We start from the raw sequence: 16,598 nt of genomic DNA on the forward strand, positions 1-16,598 counted from the left end.
TTTTAAAACGGCCGCTTAAAAAAAAACGCTTGTCAGAACAGAACACCGTTTTCCCATTGCAATCAATGGCCAGATGTTTAGAGGTGTTCTGCTTCCGATTTTTCGGCCGTTTACGGCCCCAAAAACGGCCGAAAATAAGCCGTGTGAACATACCCTAAGAATAATAAAATGTCAATCTTTTTTTCCTTCACATTGACAATAAGACCTTTTTCTTTACTGTCTGAGGCCTCATGCACACGACCGTATTTTTTCCCACCCGTAAATACTGGCGTAAATACGGGTCCGGTGTCACACGTATTCCACCCGTTTTGCACCAGTATTTACGAACCCGTGCCCGTAAATATGGGTCCGGTGTCACCCGTATTCCACCCGTATTTACGAGCACGTTTTTGGCGGCAAAATAGCACTGCACTAATCGGCAGCCCCTTCTCTCTATCAGTGCAGGATAGAGAGAAGGGACAGCCTTTTCTGTAATAAAAGTTAAAGAAATTCATACTTACCCGGCCGTTGTCTTGGTGACGCGTCCCTCTCTTCACATCCAGCCCGACATCCCTGGATGACGCGGCAGTCCATGTGACCGCTGCAGCCTGTGATTGACCTGTGATTGGCTGCAGCGGTCACATGGCCTGAAACGTCATCCAGGACGTCGGGCCGGATGTCGAGAGGGACGCGTCACCAAGGCAACGGGCGGGAGACCGGACTGGAGGAAGCAGGAAGTTGTCGGTAAGTATGAACGTCTTTTATTTTTATTTTTTACAGGTTTATACTGATCGGTAGTCACTGTCCAGGGTGCTGAAAGAGTTACTGCCGATCAGTTAACTCTTTCAGCTCCCTGGACAGTGACTATTTACTGACGTCGCTTAGCAACGCTGCCGTAATGACGGGTGCACACATGTAGCCACCCGTCATTACGAGAGCTCCATAGACTTCTATGGACTGTCCGTGCCGTTATTACGGCCTGAAATAGGACATGTTCTATCTTTTTCAACGGCACGGGCACCTTCCCGTGAGAAAACGGGAAGGCACCCGTCGCCAATAGAAGTCTATGAGCCCGTTATTACGGGTCGTGATTACGACCCGTAATAACGGGAGTTTTTACGGTCGTGTGCATGAGGCCTGACTTTGTCATACCTTCTTTCTTTAGCTCTTAAAGGGTTATTCCCATCTTATAAGGTAATGGAGTAGCCTTATTTTATAGGTTATTTTAGGTTTAGTGGTTGTCTTAATTATACCTTGGAATCAAATGTACTGCACACAAAACATATAATACTGAAATTCAATCAGTACTAGAACAAGTTCATTTCTAGATTTTCTCAGAAATATGAAAACACCTAAGTGATTTGTTACGCATAGTGAAGACTAAATCACAACTGCTACCAAAAATGTTTATATAGCACATTAGTAACAGAGAGCGTAATTATTGTTTTCTTGTATAGCCTGTATAATAAAATACTATATGATAAGTGTAAAAAACACCTTACAATGTGATCAGGTGGTATTTACAGGAACTTAGATTCTATACATGATAGTATTCTATCCAAAATACAACCCATTGCTGTCCAAGTATTCTATACACAGGGTCACATCTGTGTTACATCTTCGTGATGCCGTACTTTGCAGCCTGCGGATTACTGCTGCGTTCCATAATAGAAGGCTTACATGCAGCACACGAACCACCATTCTAGAATGAATCTCTTTTCTTTACAATCCATATTTTTGTAGTGTACATTTTCTTCCATCTACATGGCTGTTCCTGCTGTGAAGTACTTTCTTTTTCTTTTAATAAATGGTTATTTACCTGAATATTTGTCCTCATATAGTCCATGTAGCTTTTTTTGTCAGTGTTTTGCAAACAGTTCAGATTTTACATTCCGGTTTTTAGATTTTTCGATTGATATATGACTGTCTTTTAAGATACCTTGACTGTCTCTTTTAGTTTGTGCTTTTTGCAATTTCTTGAGCCCTCTTCTCCTTGACTTAGCATTGTTTGCAAGCGATGGGAAGGAAGATGTAAGATTGTGTGTATGTGAGTCCACCTTATGTCCAACTTTGGGAAGTATAGGGGCAGTTGTATGTCTGTCTTCTGGATTGCTGTAGTTGAAGATCTCTGGTTTGTGAAGCTCGGCTTTTGGTATGGTGCCATTGTTTTTACAGCTGATAAAGATACATAAAATAATGTACATTACAACATGATACAGAATATTGCTAGACAACTAAAGCATGTTCACTCTTCAAGCAGTGTAATGTGACTGATAGGTGTAAGCCTATACAAGTAGTGCAATTTGGGAAAGTATGAGGACCAGAAATGAGAAAACACACTCACCCTCCCCACCAGTGCCACTCCACACACTGTTCTTCCTCTCTTAGGCTGAAGCAGGGCATTTCCAAGATATTGAAAAACATGATGCCAACAAGTGTGGAAACTGTGTCATTAAAAGTGTGAAGACACTGCCTAAACCTAAACAGGGAATGAAGAAATGGGGAAACAATAAGTGAACTCAACCAAGTTTTGTTATAACAGAAATGCTACAGTAATCCTGGAGAAGTCCAATAGAGACATATTTTCTCACCAATATGTCCTGCCATGTAGGAATATTATTACTCCATATAGAATTTATTGTGGAAGCCCATTAGCAAATAAAGGAATTCTCTTCTCCTGCAATCCAGTGGTACATTAACTAATATAGGATAGTGCACAACTCCCTAGTGGTCTGGAAGACAGACTGCTGGAAAGCCACAGGGAATTTAGATAACATGCTGCTTTCTTGCGCTATGACCAGATCTCCTGCAGCAAGCTGCCTTTCCCTAAAATTCTCCAAACGATAGGCAGACTTTAGGTTTCACAAATTTGAATTTCCAAATAAGCGCTTATTGAGTATGATTCTCACCTGTGGTCACAGTCACAGTGGGAGACCGTGTGAAGTCTGTAATTTCGAATACCATACTGAAATTCAAATGCCTGAATTTGTGGAAAGCAGTGGTCATGTTCTCTGCAACAACGATCCACTCCAGGAAATACACCTAAGAGGAAAAACATTGGAAAAGAAAAGTGAGTTTTGGAATATGTACAATATGTTGTATGGAAGGGTCTGCTTGTATAAGTATTCCTCCGGTTGAAAACTGAACCCAGGGGGAAAAATTTATCTGCATAATATATCTAACATAGTACCTAATTGGTCATCATTTTTAGATTGCAGATTTTGTTGGCTGTCACACTACATCAGGCTTTTTCTATATTGTGTATGTATATAATAAAGTATGGATGTTGGATCTGCATCTTGATATGTGAACTGTGTAGTATGTATGTAATTGTGGTGTATTCATCTCACCTAAGCTGGTGAAGTTTTCTGCAGTGCTTCCAACTCCACACCATAATGTTCCAGGCATGATCCAGCTCCGTCTAGGTCTAGACTTCGACTTCTCTCCATTTACAGTATATAAAGCAATGAGATAGAGCATTGCCACAGCTACACAACTCCTCCAAAACATACCTATAAAAGCACCTATGTATATTGCACCTGTCAGGAATACATAAGTGTGTTTCCAACCCTGGGTAATAACTGCACAATCTATGCCAATAAAGCTACCAATTCCTCTGTCCTAGTCTCACAACAAGCACTATGTAAGTTGTATATCAGGAAGGCATAAGTATGAATGAAGCTGGCCTCTGATGAATCACTTTTATAGTAGGTTTAATATATGGGGTGATGTGTGATACTTCTCTCCTGACCTCTGTCACACCTACTACTGTCTCATTCAAGCTCAGCATCCAGACAGCAGCTATTATCGAGCATTATCGTTATGCTTTTAATGGAACATGTCAACATTTTTCTTTCTGTTGTGTGTAGGAAAATAAATGTGAAAATGCTTTTCTGTCTTCAGATAAAAACATTTATTTGTTAGTGAGTACTAGACTTAGATACATAGTAGATAAGTGGTGGTGGTGGTGCAATCTGGTATTTTCTCTTCCCCCAACTGTAAATATATTATCTGAATTAAACTCTCATGGGATGCAGTGTCTAAGAAGATGAACTAAGAGAAGGTGTTTAGTTGGATCCTCACACTATATTTCTGTATTATGAGTCTTAAAATGTTCACTACATTTACACACAGGTATGTTCTGGGATGATAGGGACAATCTTCCATTTAAAACAAAAAATTTCCCCCCACAAAATTAGGAATGAAAATGTGACCTTCCCTTGGGCGGTATATAATGAAAGTATGAATAACACCATGATTCCTTCTTTTAACTTTTATCATTAGAATTTAGTTTGATGTATAATACATCATGCATTTGGGGGAGTTCAGACAAAGCGAGTCTTCTCCATCGCAGATTTTGTCACGCATTTTCAACAAAATCTGTATTTGTTACATTCAGATTATGCTGTGGATTTGCAACAGATCTCACCCTTTGCATTGAACATTAATATTATAGCTAGGTAAAGGGAACCTGTTACCAGTCTAAGCCCCTTTTAACTGGAATATCTGTAAGAAGCACAGAAAAGGATCACTGTGGAAAGTAAACCTTCTACATTCACTTAGTCCCCCAAATCGCATACAGCTGTCATGGTGGCATTCCTTTTTACAGTAGTACTTCTGATATTCCATTCATCTTATATGCTGTTTCATTTAAAGATGATCGGACATACAAGCACTTATAATATTGACGCCTATGCCTCTGTAATTCTAGAAGCTCCAGCTCCAAGTGTGTATCCAAATAAAAAAATCTTTCCAAAAAACTAGCACATGACAAAACATGCTTAACCTTTTTAAGCAACAGTGGAAATGTTCTGGCCATTATATAGTTAAAATAAAGTTTGTGTATTTTCATGACGTGTCTAGTTAAGGGAGGGATCTGTTGTTATTTATATACTTTGTGACATGTCTGTGGAGAGGGCAGACAACCTCAACCTCTGCCCACTTGACACGCAGACATACTTTATGGAAAGTCCATGGTCCGTAGTGACACTGTACATTACGCTAGAGGTGTTACAAAGGTCACCAGGGGACGGAAGAGGATGGTATAAGGAGATAATTTGTATGCAAACTGTTGATATAAGTTGTTTAAAATGGAAAGTGGAAACAAACAAAAGAAATAAGAGCACATGTAGCAATATGCTGGTTACATAACACATAGTATCCTATATATTAGAAGGAAAAAAATTATACACACACAGAAAAAAATCAATCCCACATAACATTGCAAGCCACTGTAAATACTCTCATACCATGCCGGCCATAGTCAATGCCCTCTTAATAGAGGTTCATAAAAGTGGCAGTCAGACTGCTCTATGAGTATATACTGATATATTCTTTGATTATTAAGTTAGCCACCAACCCAAGCATTGCCGCTTACCATCAGGGCACGTGTGAGTATATAGTATATGTGAAGTGCATATTGTGGGTCATTGGTATACTCTAAGGGTATGTGCACATGATAGCTGCCTTTTACGTCTGAAATTACAGACTGTTTTCAGGAGAAAACAGCTCCGTCGTTTCAGACGTAATTGCTCCTCCTCGCATTATGCGAGGCGTCTTTGACGGACGTAAATTTGAGCTGTTCTTCATTGAATTCAATGAAAAACGGCTCAAATTACGTCCAAAGAAGTGTCCTGCACTTCTTTGACGAGGCAGTCATTTTACGCGTCGTCGTTTGACAGCTGTCAAACGACGACGCGTAAATTACAGTACGTCGGCAAACCCATTCAAATGAATGGGCAGATGTTTGCCGACGTATTGGAGCCATATTTTCAGGCGTAAATCGATTTACGCCTGAAAATAGGTCGTGTGAACCCAGCCTAACAGTGGGAGATTTCAATGGTAATCCAGAAAAGATTTTCAGAACATTTGGAGTAAATGTAAGTCAAAAATGAATCCAAATCCTACCCATAAATAGGGCAGATTTTCCTGTCTGTAGCTACTTAATCTGTGTTGTGTTATAATGCACGGTTTAATGGAGCCTTTAGTTCCCATTAGAAGCGATGAGCTGAGGATCAAGAAAATTCAGAGATAGGGAGGGATGGAGGACTTAAAAATGGATGTTGAAACTAAGCTTCAAAAATTTTTTTACATATCTGTCAGAAGTTTTGATCAGTGGGGGTCTGAGCACTGAGACCCCCACTGTTCCGCTTAGTTTCTAATCAGCTTTCCTCAGAAAGCTGAGCAAGCAGTGTACGGACTCAAAAGAAAGTATATTGAGCCCGTACACCGTTTGCTTGGCTTTCCGAGGAAAGCCGATCAGAAACAAAGCAGCACATCGCTCACCTGAGCTAAAGTCTGTTGAACCCGTACACTGCTTGCCTGGCTTTTGGTAAGTCTATTGAGCCCATACACCGCCTGCAGGGCTTAAAATGCACAAGAGATCTGACGCAAAAGCTGTCAGTCCTGCTGACCTGACTAATTCTGGTTTCAGCACAAGATACAGCTTCTATGTATGCAGGATATATAGCTGTATCTCAAAATGTAAAAACACTTTTTAATTAAAAACCATCAATAAAGTTGTTTTAAAACCTCTAATACGTTGTTTTATTTACAAAAAAAATGTGCTCAAAGGTTTACATAACTATCGCATTTTCGGTTTTTTATCCTCACTTTCCAAGAGCAATAACTTTTTTATTTTGTGTCAACATAGCCGCATGAGGGCTTGATTTTCGCGGGACGAGTTGTATTTTTTAATGGCACCATTTAATGTATCATATAATGTACTGAAAAACTTTTATAAATAGTTTTGTGCGGTGGAATGGAAAGAAAATAGGACTTCCTCCATTGTGTTTTGTATTTTGTTTTTAGGGCATTTACAATAAAAATGACATTAACTTTATTCTGCGGGTCAATACGATTACGCCGGTACTAAATTTATATCCATTTTTTGTTTTACTACTTTTATAAAATACAAACAAAATGTTTTTGTGTTTCTTTATTTTGAGACCCTCGACTGTTTTGCTTTTCTGTCAATGTGCAAGGGCTTGTTTTTTTTCTGGGCAAGCCATAGTTTTTTTGGTACTATTTTGGGGTACATACGGCTTTTTAATCTTTTTTTATACCATTTTTTTCTGGAGGCGAGGTGGCGTTTTTATAAAGTTCACCGTCCAGTATAAATATTGTAATATTTTAATAGTTGGGATCGTTGCGGACGCGGTGATACCTATTATGTTTATTTTAATTATTTTATGTAAAAAATGTGAAAAGATTTTTTTAACGTAATATTTTTTTGTACATTGTTGAAAACTTTTTTCTTTAGTCCCACTAGGAGACATAAACATACAATCGTTTGATCGCTTGTACAATACACTGCAATACTTATGTATGGCAGTGTAATGCGCTCTCCTATTAGAGAGGTTATCCAGGATTTCAAAACTGATGGTCTATCCTTAGGATAAGCCATCAATATTAGATCTGTGGGGGTCCAACTCTCGGTACCCCCCTGATCAGCTGTTTGGAGGGATCGCCGCCCTCGTACTAACGCTGCAGCCTCTTCATAGTTTACAAGTTTCTTTCCTGTTCGTACTTGCACAAGCCATTACTTTTGCAGCGGCTGTGCAAGGAATTGCAGCAATGTCCCATTAACTTGAATGGGACAGCACTGCAATACCTTGCACAGCCACTACCACAGTAAAGGCATGTGCAAGTACGAACAGCCTGAAACTCATGCTAAACAATGAAGAGGCTGCAGCGCTCACTCATGCGCCGCAGCACCTTCAAACAACTGATTGGCGGGGGTGCAGAGAGTCAAATCCTCACTGATAAGGATAAGGCCATCAATTTTGAAATTCTGGATTACCTCTTTGAGCTCTGGTAGGGCTAGATAGGAGGAATAACAACACAGCCCTTGGGGGCTTCATTAGGCCCCCAGCTGCCACTACAGCCCATCAGCACCCCTGTGATCGTGTTGTGGGGGGCAAGGTAAGTTGTTAAAGAATCCTTTCCCTTCTGAAAAGCAGGTTAGATATCGCAGTCATTATTGACTGCGGCATCTAAGTGGTTAAACGGCCAGGATTGGAGTTAACTATGATGCCGGCCATTAGAGCAGGGTTACGATGTAATATACAGTCAACTCCTAAGCCCGCTTCATACTTCCGACTTCCACCGCACATACTGTATATGGCGGATGTCAGAAAGGAGTAAAACTCTGCACAATCCTTAATAGTAACCATATATATATATATATATATATATATATATATATATATATATATACACACACACACACACACACACACACACACTACCGTTCAAAAGTTTAGGGTCACTGAGAAATTTCCTTATTTTTGAAAGGAAAGCACAGTTTTTTTCAATGAAGATAACATTAAATTAATCAGAAATACACTCTATACATTGTTAATGTGCTAAATGATTATTCTAGCTGTAAACGTCTGGTTTTTAATGCAATATCTACATAGGTGTATAGAGGCCCATTTCCAGCAACCATCACTCCAGTGTTCTAATGGTACATTGTGTTTGCTAACTGTTAGAAGGCTAATGGATTATTAGAAAACACTTGAAAATCCTTGTGCAATTATGTTAGCACCGCTGTAAACAGTTTTGCTGTTTAGAGGAGCTATAAAATTGACCTTCCTTTGAGCTAGTTGAGAATCTGGAGCATTACATTTGTGGGTTCGATTAAACTCTCAAAATGGCTAGAAAAAGAGAGCTTTCATGTGAAACTCGACAGTCTATTCTTGTTCTTAGAAATTAAGGCTATTCCATGAGAGAAATTGCCAAGAAACTGAAGATTTCCTACAACGGTGTGTACTACTCCCTTCAGAGGACAGCACAAACAGGCTCTAACCACAGTAGAAATAGAAGTGGGAGGCCCCGCTGCACAACTGAGCAACAAGACAAGTACATTAGTGTCTCTAGTTTGAGAAATAGACGCCTCACAGGTCCTCAACTTCATTAAATAGTACCTGCAAAACGCCAGTGTCAACGTCTACAGTGAAGAGGCAACTCCGGGATGCTGGCCTTCAGGGCAGAGTGGCAAAGAAAAACCATATCTGAGACTGGCTAATAAAAGTAAAAGATAAATATGGGCAAAAGCACACAGACATTGGACAGAGGAATGATGAATACCTATACGAGTATAGACCATTGGCATGCGCCAAACAATAATGCGTCCACACAAACCATAAAGCAAATATCAATACCTATACCAGACTGTGAAGACTACTAGTATATCCAGAAAATGAAGCACACATAGCACAAGTCATGTACCATGACAATATAAAATAAACTTTATTGAAATATACATAACACATTGGCCATCAAAATATAAAAACAATATAGCACACAGTTAAAAAGGAGAGTATGGAGGAGCTGCGTGAATAATCCAATATATATGCTACCATACTATAAACATCCTGTGATGTGGTAACAAATGCAGATTGGCTTCCGTCGTCCGTGCACATTGGGGCTATGTTCACACGGAGTATTTTGCCGAGTTTTTTGACGCGGAAACCGCGTCGCAAGACTCGGCAAAAACGCCTCCCATTGATTTCGGCGGGAGGCGTCGGCGTCTTTTTCCAGCGAGCAGTAAAACTGCCTCGCGGGAAGGAGAGGCGACATGCCCTATCTTCGGGCGCTTCCGCCTCTGACCTCCCATTGACTTCAATGGGAGGCAGAGAAAGCGCATTTCGCTCTGTTTTGTGCCCGCGGCGCTCAATGGCCGCGGGCGAAAAGCGACGTGAGAATCTCAGCGAAAATCGGCGTGCAGGGAGAGGAATGTCTGCCTCGGACTTCCAAACGGAGTTTTGAGGCAGATATTCCTCCTGCAAAATACCCCGTGTGAACATAGCCTAATGGTGCCTTCAGCATGGTAGGTGTAATTTGATCTGTGATTGCAGATCTCCATATGCTGTGAACACTGCTTAGTGTTTAGCTATTCGTGTAGTCCCCTCCCTCTGCATTTTATATTTAAAACAACCACTATCCCATCAGTCAGTACCCCTTGAGAAAGCTGACGGCGAAACGTGCGTCGGGGGCGGTCAGTGTGGAGTGTTCCTGCGTGCTTCCTATCATGCAGTCCATGGGTTTGTGCAATATCCTTTATTTATAAAGCATGGTCTTTGTTTTGGGTGCAACTTGGAGCTTTAGCTGTATACTCTTATATGCATGCACAATTGTGTGCTCTTCTGTTAGGTGCTAAGTATATTTATGTGCTTCTGTTGTCCATATACTTGATCTATATGATTATCTTTTCTATAGATATCTGCTTTTGTTACCACATCACAGGATGTTTATAGTATGGTAGCATATATATTGGATTATTCACGCAGCTCCTCCATACTCTCCTTTTTAACTGTGTGCTATATTGTTTTTATATTTTGATGGCCAATGTGTTATGTATATTTCAATAAAGTTTATTTTATATTGTCATGGTACATGACTTGTGCTATGTGTGTTTCATTTTCTGGATATACTAGTAGTCTTCACAGTCTGGTATAGGTATTGATATTGGACAGAGGAAGATTGGGAAAAAAGTGTTATGGACAGACGAATCGAAGTTTGAGGTGTTTGGATCACACAGAAGAACATTTGTGAGACGCAGAACAACTGAAAAGATGCTGGAAGAGTGCCTGACGCCATCTGTCAAGCATGGTGGAGGTAATGTGATGGTCTGGGGTTGCTTTGGTGCTGGTAAAGTGGGAGATTTGTACAAGGTAAAAGGGATTTTAAATAAGGAAGGCTATCACTCCATTTTGCAATGCCATGCCATACCCTGTGGACAGTGCTTGATTGGAGCCAATTTCATCCTACAACAGGACAAGCCAATCCAACTTGTGGGAGGGGCTTCTGGAAGCATGGGGTGAAATTTCTCCCGATTACCTCAGCAAATTAACAGCTAGAATGCCAAAGGTCTGCAATGCTGTAATTGCTGCAAATTGAGCATTATTTGACGAAAGCAAAGTTTGAAGGAGAAAATTATTATTTGAAATAAAAATCATTATTTCTAACCTTGCCAATGTCTTGACTATATTTTCTAGTGATTTAGCAACTCATTTGATAAATATAAGTGTGCGTTTTCATGGAAAACACAAAATTGTCTGGGTGACCCCAAAATTTTGAACGGTAGTGTGTATATATATATATATATATATATATATATATATATATATATATATACACATACACAAATATATAGTAGCAGCACTCGAGCAAATTCCAATATGGGTATGGGTGCTCAACAGGTAATCCTGATCCAAGGACTGGGATATATATGAAGAAATCCTGCAGCACTCTGATATGGCAAAAAATGTGGTTTATTCAATCAACAAATTTGTTGATTGAATAAACCACATTTTGTGCCTTATCGGAGTGCTGCAGGATTTGTTCATATATATATATATATATATATATATATATATATATAGTACTGTGCAAAATTTTTAGGCAGTTGTGGAAAAATAATGCAAAGTAAGAATGATTTAAAAAAATAGAAGTGTTAATATTTTTTTTATCAATTATCAAAATGCAAAGTGACTGAACAGAACAGAAATCTAAATGAAATCAATATTTGGTGTGACCAACCTTTGACTTCAAAACACCATCAATTAGGTACACTTGCACACAGTTTTTGAAGGAACTTGGCAGGGAGGTTGTTCCAAACATCTTGGAGAATAACCACAGATCTTCTGTGGATGTAGGCTTCCTCATATCCTTCTGTCTCTTCATGTAATCCCAGACAGACTCAATGATGTTGAGATCAGGGCCCTGTGGGGGCCTATCATCACTTCCAGGGCTCCTTGTTCTTCTTTACGATGAAGATAGTTCTTAATGAGATTGACTGTATGTTTGGGGTCATTGTCCAGCTGCAGAATAAATTTGGAGCCAATCAGACGCCTCTGTGATGTTATTACATGATGGATAAGTATCTGCCTGTATGTCTCGGCATTGAGGACACCATTAATCGTGACAATCCCCAACTCCATTTGCTGAAATGCATCACCAAACTTGCAAGAAACCTCCACCATGCTTCACTGTTGCCTGCAGACACTCAATAATGTACTGCTCTCTTTCTCTTCGGCGAACTAACTGCCTTCTGTTACAGCCAAATATTTCTAATGTTGTACAGAGCACCTGCTGTTATTTTTCTGCACCCCAGTTCCTGTTTTTGTTCATAGTTGAGTTGATTGGTCTTGTTTCCACATTGAAGGTATATCATTTTGGCCGCAAATCTACCATAAAGACCACTTCTGGCCAGACTTCTCCGAACAGTTGATGGGTTTACCTGGGTCCCGCTGTTTTTTTTTACAGTTCTGACCACTGCTGGACATCTTCCAATTTCAAAGTGAAATAAGCATGATGTGTCGTTGATCTGCTGCACTAAGTTTCCTTGGCCGACCACTGTGTCTACGGTCCTCAATGTTCCTGATGACCTATTCCGCAAGCATTGTAGCTTCTTTATTGATTATTAGGCAAAGCATCTCACATTCTGTAGTGACTGGTACTGCAGCTCAATCCCTTTCACTTTAGCTACAAAGAGCTTCCGTACCAGGTACAGCCACCACCGAATGTACGAAGTTGTGCCTGGTAAGCAATAAAGTCAGAATCAGTCCGCTGATCAGCGGGGGTGCTGTGATTTGGACCGCAACAATTTAACCCCTTATCGCACCGGTACATCCTGTATTGCAGTGCTTTAAGGCACCGGGACGTACCGGTGCGTCCTGGCTAAAAACTCACCATGTCAAAGGACAAGGTGACAGAACTGTGCTGTCAACAGTTTATCGGCACAGTAAGACGGCAGGGGACCAATCACAGCGGTCTCCTGCCGGCGATCGCTGTGATTGGTCAGTCAAAGCAGACTGACCAATCACAGCTCCATGACGTGGTGTATGTGATGGCGCTGGCTCACTTCTAAGCCAGCGCTATCACTTCCGGTTAATAGCTGTCCGACACCCCTCTGCAACGGCCAGGACCGGAGCTTGGCTCCGATCCAGCCGATTAACTCCTTCGATGCATCGATCAACGCGGAGTGTCCAAAAGCGGATAAGATCTGGCCCCGTTTATCAGTGTGACACTGGCCACACATCTGTGGATAATGATTTATTTACCCCATTATTATACCCTCTTATTATGCCCTGATGTACTCCGCACAGATTACATATACCCCCACATTCTAAACTTAAATACCAGCAATACCCCAAACAAAACTACCAAGCAAAATCTGCGCTCCAAAAGCCAAATGGCGCTCCCTCCCTTCTGAGCCCTGCAGCGTGCCCAAGCAGCAGTTTACGTCCACATATATGGCATCGCCATACCCGGGGGAACCCGCTTAACAGTTTGAGGTATTTGTCTTCAGTGGCACAAACTGGGCACAAAATATTGTGCACTAAAATGGCACATATCTGTGGAAATTTGCAATTTTCACTTTGCACCATCCACTGAGCATTCATTTCTAATATAAAAAAAAAAAACAGTGTGGTCAAAATGCTCACTACATCCCTTAATAAAATGCCTTCAGGGATGCAGTTTCCAAAATGGGGGTCACTACTTGGGGGTTTGTTTTACTATTTGACCCCAGAGCCCTGCCATTGTGGGCTAATGCTGCGAAAATCACTAAAATAGGCCTCACATGCGCCTTTCACTCCTAAGCCCTGTCATATGTCCAGGCAAATGATAAATGCCTTGAGGGGTGTAGTTTACAAAATGGGGTCACTTCTCATGGTTTTACACTCTACTCTGGTACCTAAGGGAGCTCTGCAAATGTGACATGGCGCCCATACACCAGTCCAGCAAAATCTGCGCTCTAAAAGCCTCATGGCACTCCTTCCATTTTGAGCTCTGCCATGTGCCCAAACAGCAGTTTAGGGCCACACATGGGGTATTGCCGTACTCGGGAGAAATTGGGTAACAAATTATGTGTTGTTTTTTCTCCTATTACCCTTTGTGGGGAAAAAATTGGTTGCAAAACTACATATTTTTGGGAAAAAAATAATTTTTCATTTTCACTGCCTCATTCTAATACAATCTATGAAACACCTGTGGGATCAAAATGCTCAGTACACCCCTAGATGATCACCCTGAGGGGTAAAGTTTCCAAAATGGAGTCACTTCTCAGGGGTTTCTACTGTACGGGTACCTCAGGGGCTCTGCAAATGCGACATGGCGCCCAAAAAACAATCAACCAAAATCTACATGCCAAGTAGCACTCCTGCCATTCTGAGCCCTGCGGTGTATACAAGCAGCAGTTTATGACCACATATGGGGTATTGCCATACTCGGGAGAAATTGCTTTACAATTGTTGGGGCGCTTTTTCTCCTTTACTCCTTGTGAAAATGAAAAAAATTCAACGTTTTAGTGGAAAGAATGTAGATTTTCATTTTCACTGCATAATCCCAATAATTCATCAAAAAATCTGTGGGGTCAAAATGCTCACTATACCGGTAGATAAATTCCACGAGGGGTATAGTTTCAAAAATGGGATCACTTTTGCCGGGTTTGCACTATTTTGGCCCCTCAGTGGCTTTGAAAATGTGACATGGGGCCGCAAACCATTCCAGCAAAACTTGAGCTCCAAAAGTCAAATGGCACTCCGTCCTTTCTAACTTCCGCCATGTGTCCAAACAGCAGTTCATTACCATATATGGGGAATTGCTGTGCTCAGAAGAGTTTGCGTTACAAATATTGGGGTGTTTTTTCTCCTTTATCTATTGTAAAAATGAAAAAATCTGAGCTAAAACTACATTTTATTAGAAAAAATTTAGATTTTCAATTTCACTGCATAAAATTCCCATAAATTCAGCAAAAACCGTGTAGGGTCAAAATGCTAACTATACCCCTAGAAAAATTCCTTGAGGGGTGTAGTTTCCAAAATGGGGTCACTTTTGGGGCGTTTCCACTGTTATGGTCCCTCCAGCAAAATCTGCGCTCCAAAATCCAAATGGCCCTCGTTCCCTTCTGAGCCCTACCGTGCGTCCAAACAGCAGTTTATTACCACATATGGGGTATTGCCATAATCAGGAGACATTGCATTACAAATGTTGGGGTGCTTTTTCTCCTTTATTCCTTGTAAAAATTAAAACATCGTATGTTTTTTCAGAAAAAAAGTAGACTTTCATTTTCACAGACCAGTTCCAATAAATTTAGCAAAAAACCTGTGGGCTAAATATGCTAACTATACCTCTTGAAAAATTCCTTGAGGGGTGTAGTTTCCAAAATGGGGTCACTTTTGGGGGGTTTCCACTGTTTTGGCACCACAAGACCTCTTCAAACCTGACATGGTGCCTAAAATATATTCTAATAAAATAGAGGCCCCAAAATCCACCAGGTGCTCCTTTGCTTCTGAGGCGGGTGTTTCAGTCCATTACCGCACAAGGGCCACATGTGGGATATTTCTAAAAACTGCAGAATCTGGGCAATAAGTATTGAGTTGCGTTTCTCTCATAAAACCTTCTGTGTTACAGAAAAAACTGTAGTACAAATGAATTTCGTAAAAAAAACATTTAAATTTGTCAATTTCACCTCTACTTTGCTTTATTTCCTGTGAAATGCCTAAAGGGTTAAAATAATTTCTGAATGCTGTTTTGAATACTTTGAGGGGTGCTGTTTTTAAAATGGGGTGATTTATGGGGACTTCCTAATATATAAGGCCCTGAAAGCCACTTCAGAACTGAACTGGTCCCTGAAAAAATTGCCTTTTGAAATTTTCTTGAAAATGCGAGAATTGCAGCTAAAGTTCTAAGCCTTGTAACGTCCTAGAAAAATAAAAGGACGTTCAAAAAACGATGCAAACATAAAGTACACATATGGTAAATGTTAACTAATAAATATGTTGTGTGGTATTACGATCTGTTTTACAAGCAGATACATTACAATTTCGAAAAATGCACATTTTTGCAAATTTTCTCTAAATTTTGGTGTTTTTTACAAATAAATATTGAATTTAACGACCACATTTTTTCAGTATCATAAAGTACAATATGTCACGAGAAAACAGTCTCAGAATCGCTTGGATAGGCAAAAGCATTCTGTAGTTATTACCACATAAAGTAACACATGTCAGATTTGCAAAAATCGGCTGTGTCCACATGGCCAAAACAGGCTTAGACATTAATATTGATGACCTAAAAATAGGTAATCAATATCAAAGTCTTGTAAAAGCCCTTTGTTTTTGCCACCAAACCACGCTAGACCTCCAGAGAAATTAGAAATGAACCATCCCCCAGATCACCATGATATTGTACAGTATATCACTATTAACCCCATCATCTCCCTAGACCACCAGAAAGACATTAGGTATTGACTGCTAAATCAGTATAGACCACAAGGAATAGAACAGGAATACTTTATATATCCCTTAAACACCCTATGTAAAAATATGTGATGTAATTTATGTAGAGCAAACTTTGTTTAATTGGCATCAACAACAGATGTTCAATGTATGGCACAGGCATTAGTACTGTAACACCAGTGGCAGGCCCCACATCTGACAGCGGTCCCCGCCCCAGATCCCTAGTGCGTGCACGCTCTGGTCGCCTCTTAAAGTGCCAGTTCATGCAAAATTCAAAAGTTACCCAACCCTGCTGCTTTCCAGAACTACTTAAGGCACCTTCACCATCTCACATGTGCCTGAGCAATATTGTACTAACCCAGTGTTTGCCTT

At 40.4% G+C, this 16,598-nt stretch overlaps 1 protein-coding gene across 1 annotated transcript; it reads right to left on the reverse strand.

Moving 5' to 3' along the window:
- Positions 1-1,186: 1,186 nt before the first annotated feature.
- Positions 1,187-3,387, reverse strand: PLA2G3 (phospholipase A2 group III). The gene is made up of 4 exons (XM_075825630.1): positions 3,330-3,387; positions 2,889-3,021; positions 2,324-2,458; positions 1,187-2,154 (listed from the first exon to the last, which is right to left on the reverse strand). The coding sequence occupies exons 1-4, from the start codon at positions 3,385-3,387 to the stop codon at positions 1,839-1,841; spliced, it is 642 nt and encodes a 213-aa protein (XP_075681745.1). The 3' UTR covers positions 1,187-1,838.
- Positions 3,388-16,598: the final 13,211 nt, after the last annotated feature.

The sequence above is a fragment of the Rhinoderma darwinii genome, chromosome 1, assembly GCF_050947455.1.
Source record: "Rhinoderma darwinii isolate aRhiDar2 chromosome 1, aRhiDar2.hap1, whole genome shotgun sequence".
Taxonomy (NCBI): Eukaryota; Metazoa; Chordata; class Amphibia; order Anura; family Rhinodermatidae; genus Rhinoderma; species Rhinoderma darwinii.

What these genes read in the sequence shown, in the direction of transcription:
- PLA2G3 (XM_075825630.1), bottom strand. Translation starts at nt 3,387, where the DNA reads ATGCCTGGAACATTATGGTGTGGAGTTGGAAGCACTGCAGAAAACTTC. An exon ending in AGAAAACTTCACCAGCTTAG is followed by an intron (nt 3,022 to 3,329) that starts GTGAGATGAATA and finishes TTTTCCTCTTAG; the next exon opens with GTGTATTTCCTGGAGTGGAT. An exon ending in GAGTGGCACTGGTGGGGAGG is followed by an intron (nt 2,155 to 2,323) that starts GTGAGTGTGTTT and finishes TATCTTTATCAG; the next exon opens with CTGTAAAAACAATGGCACCA.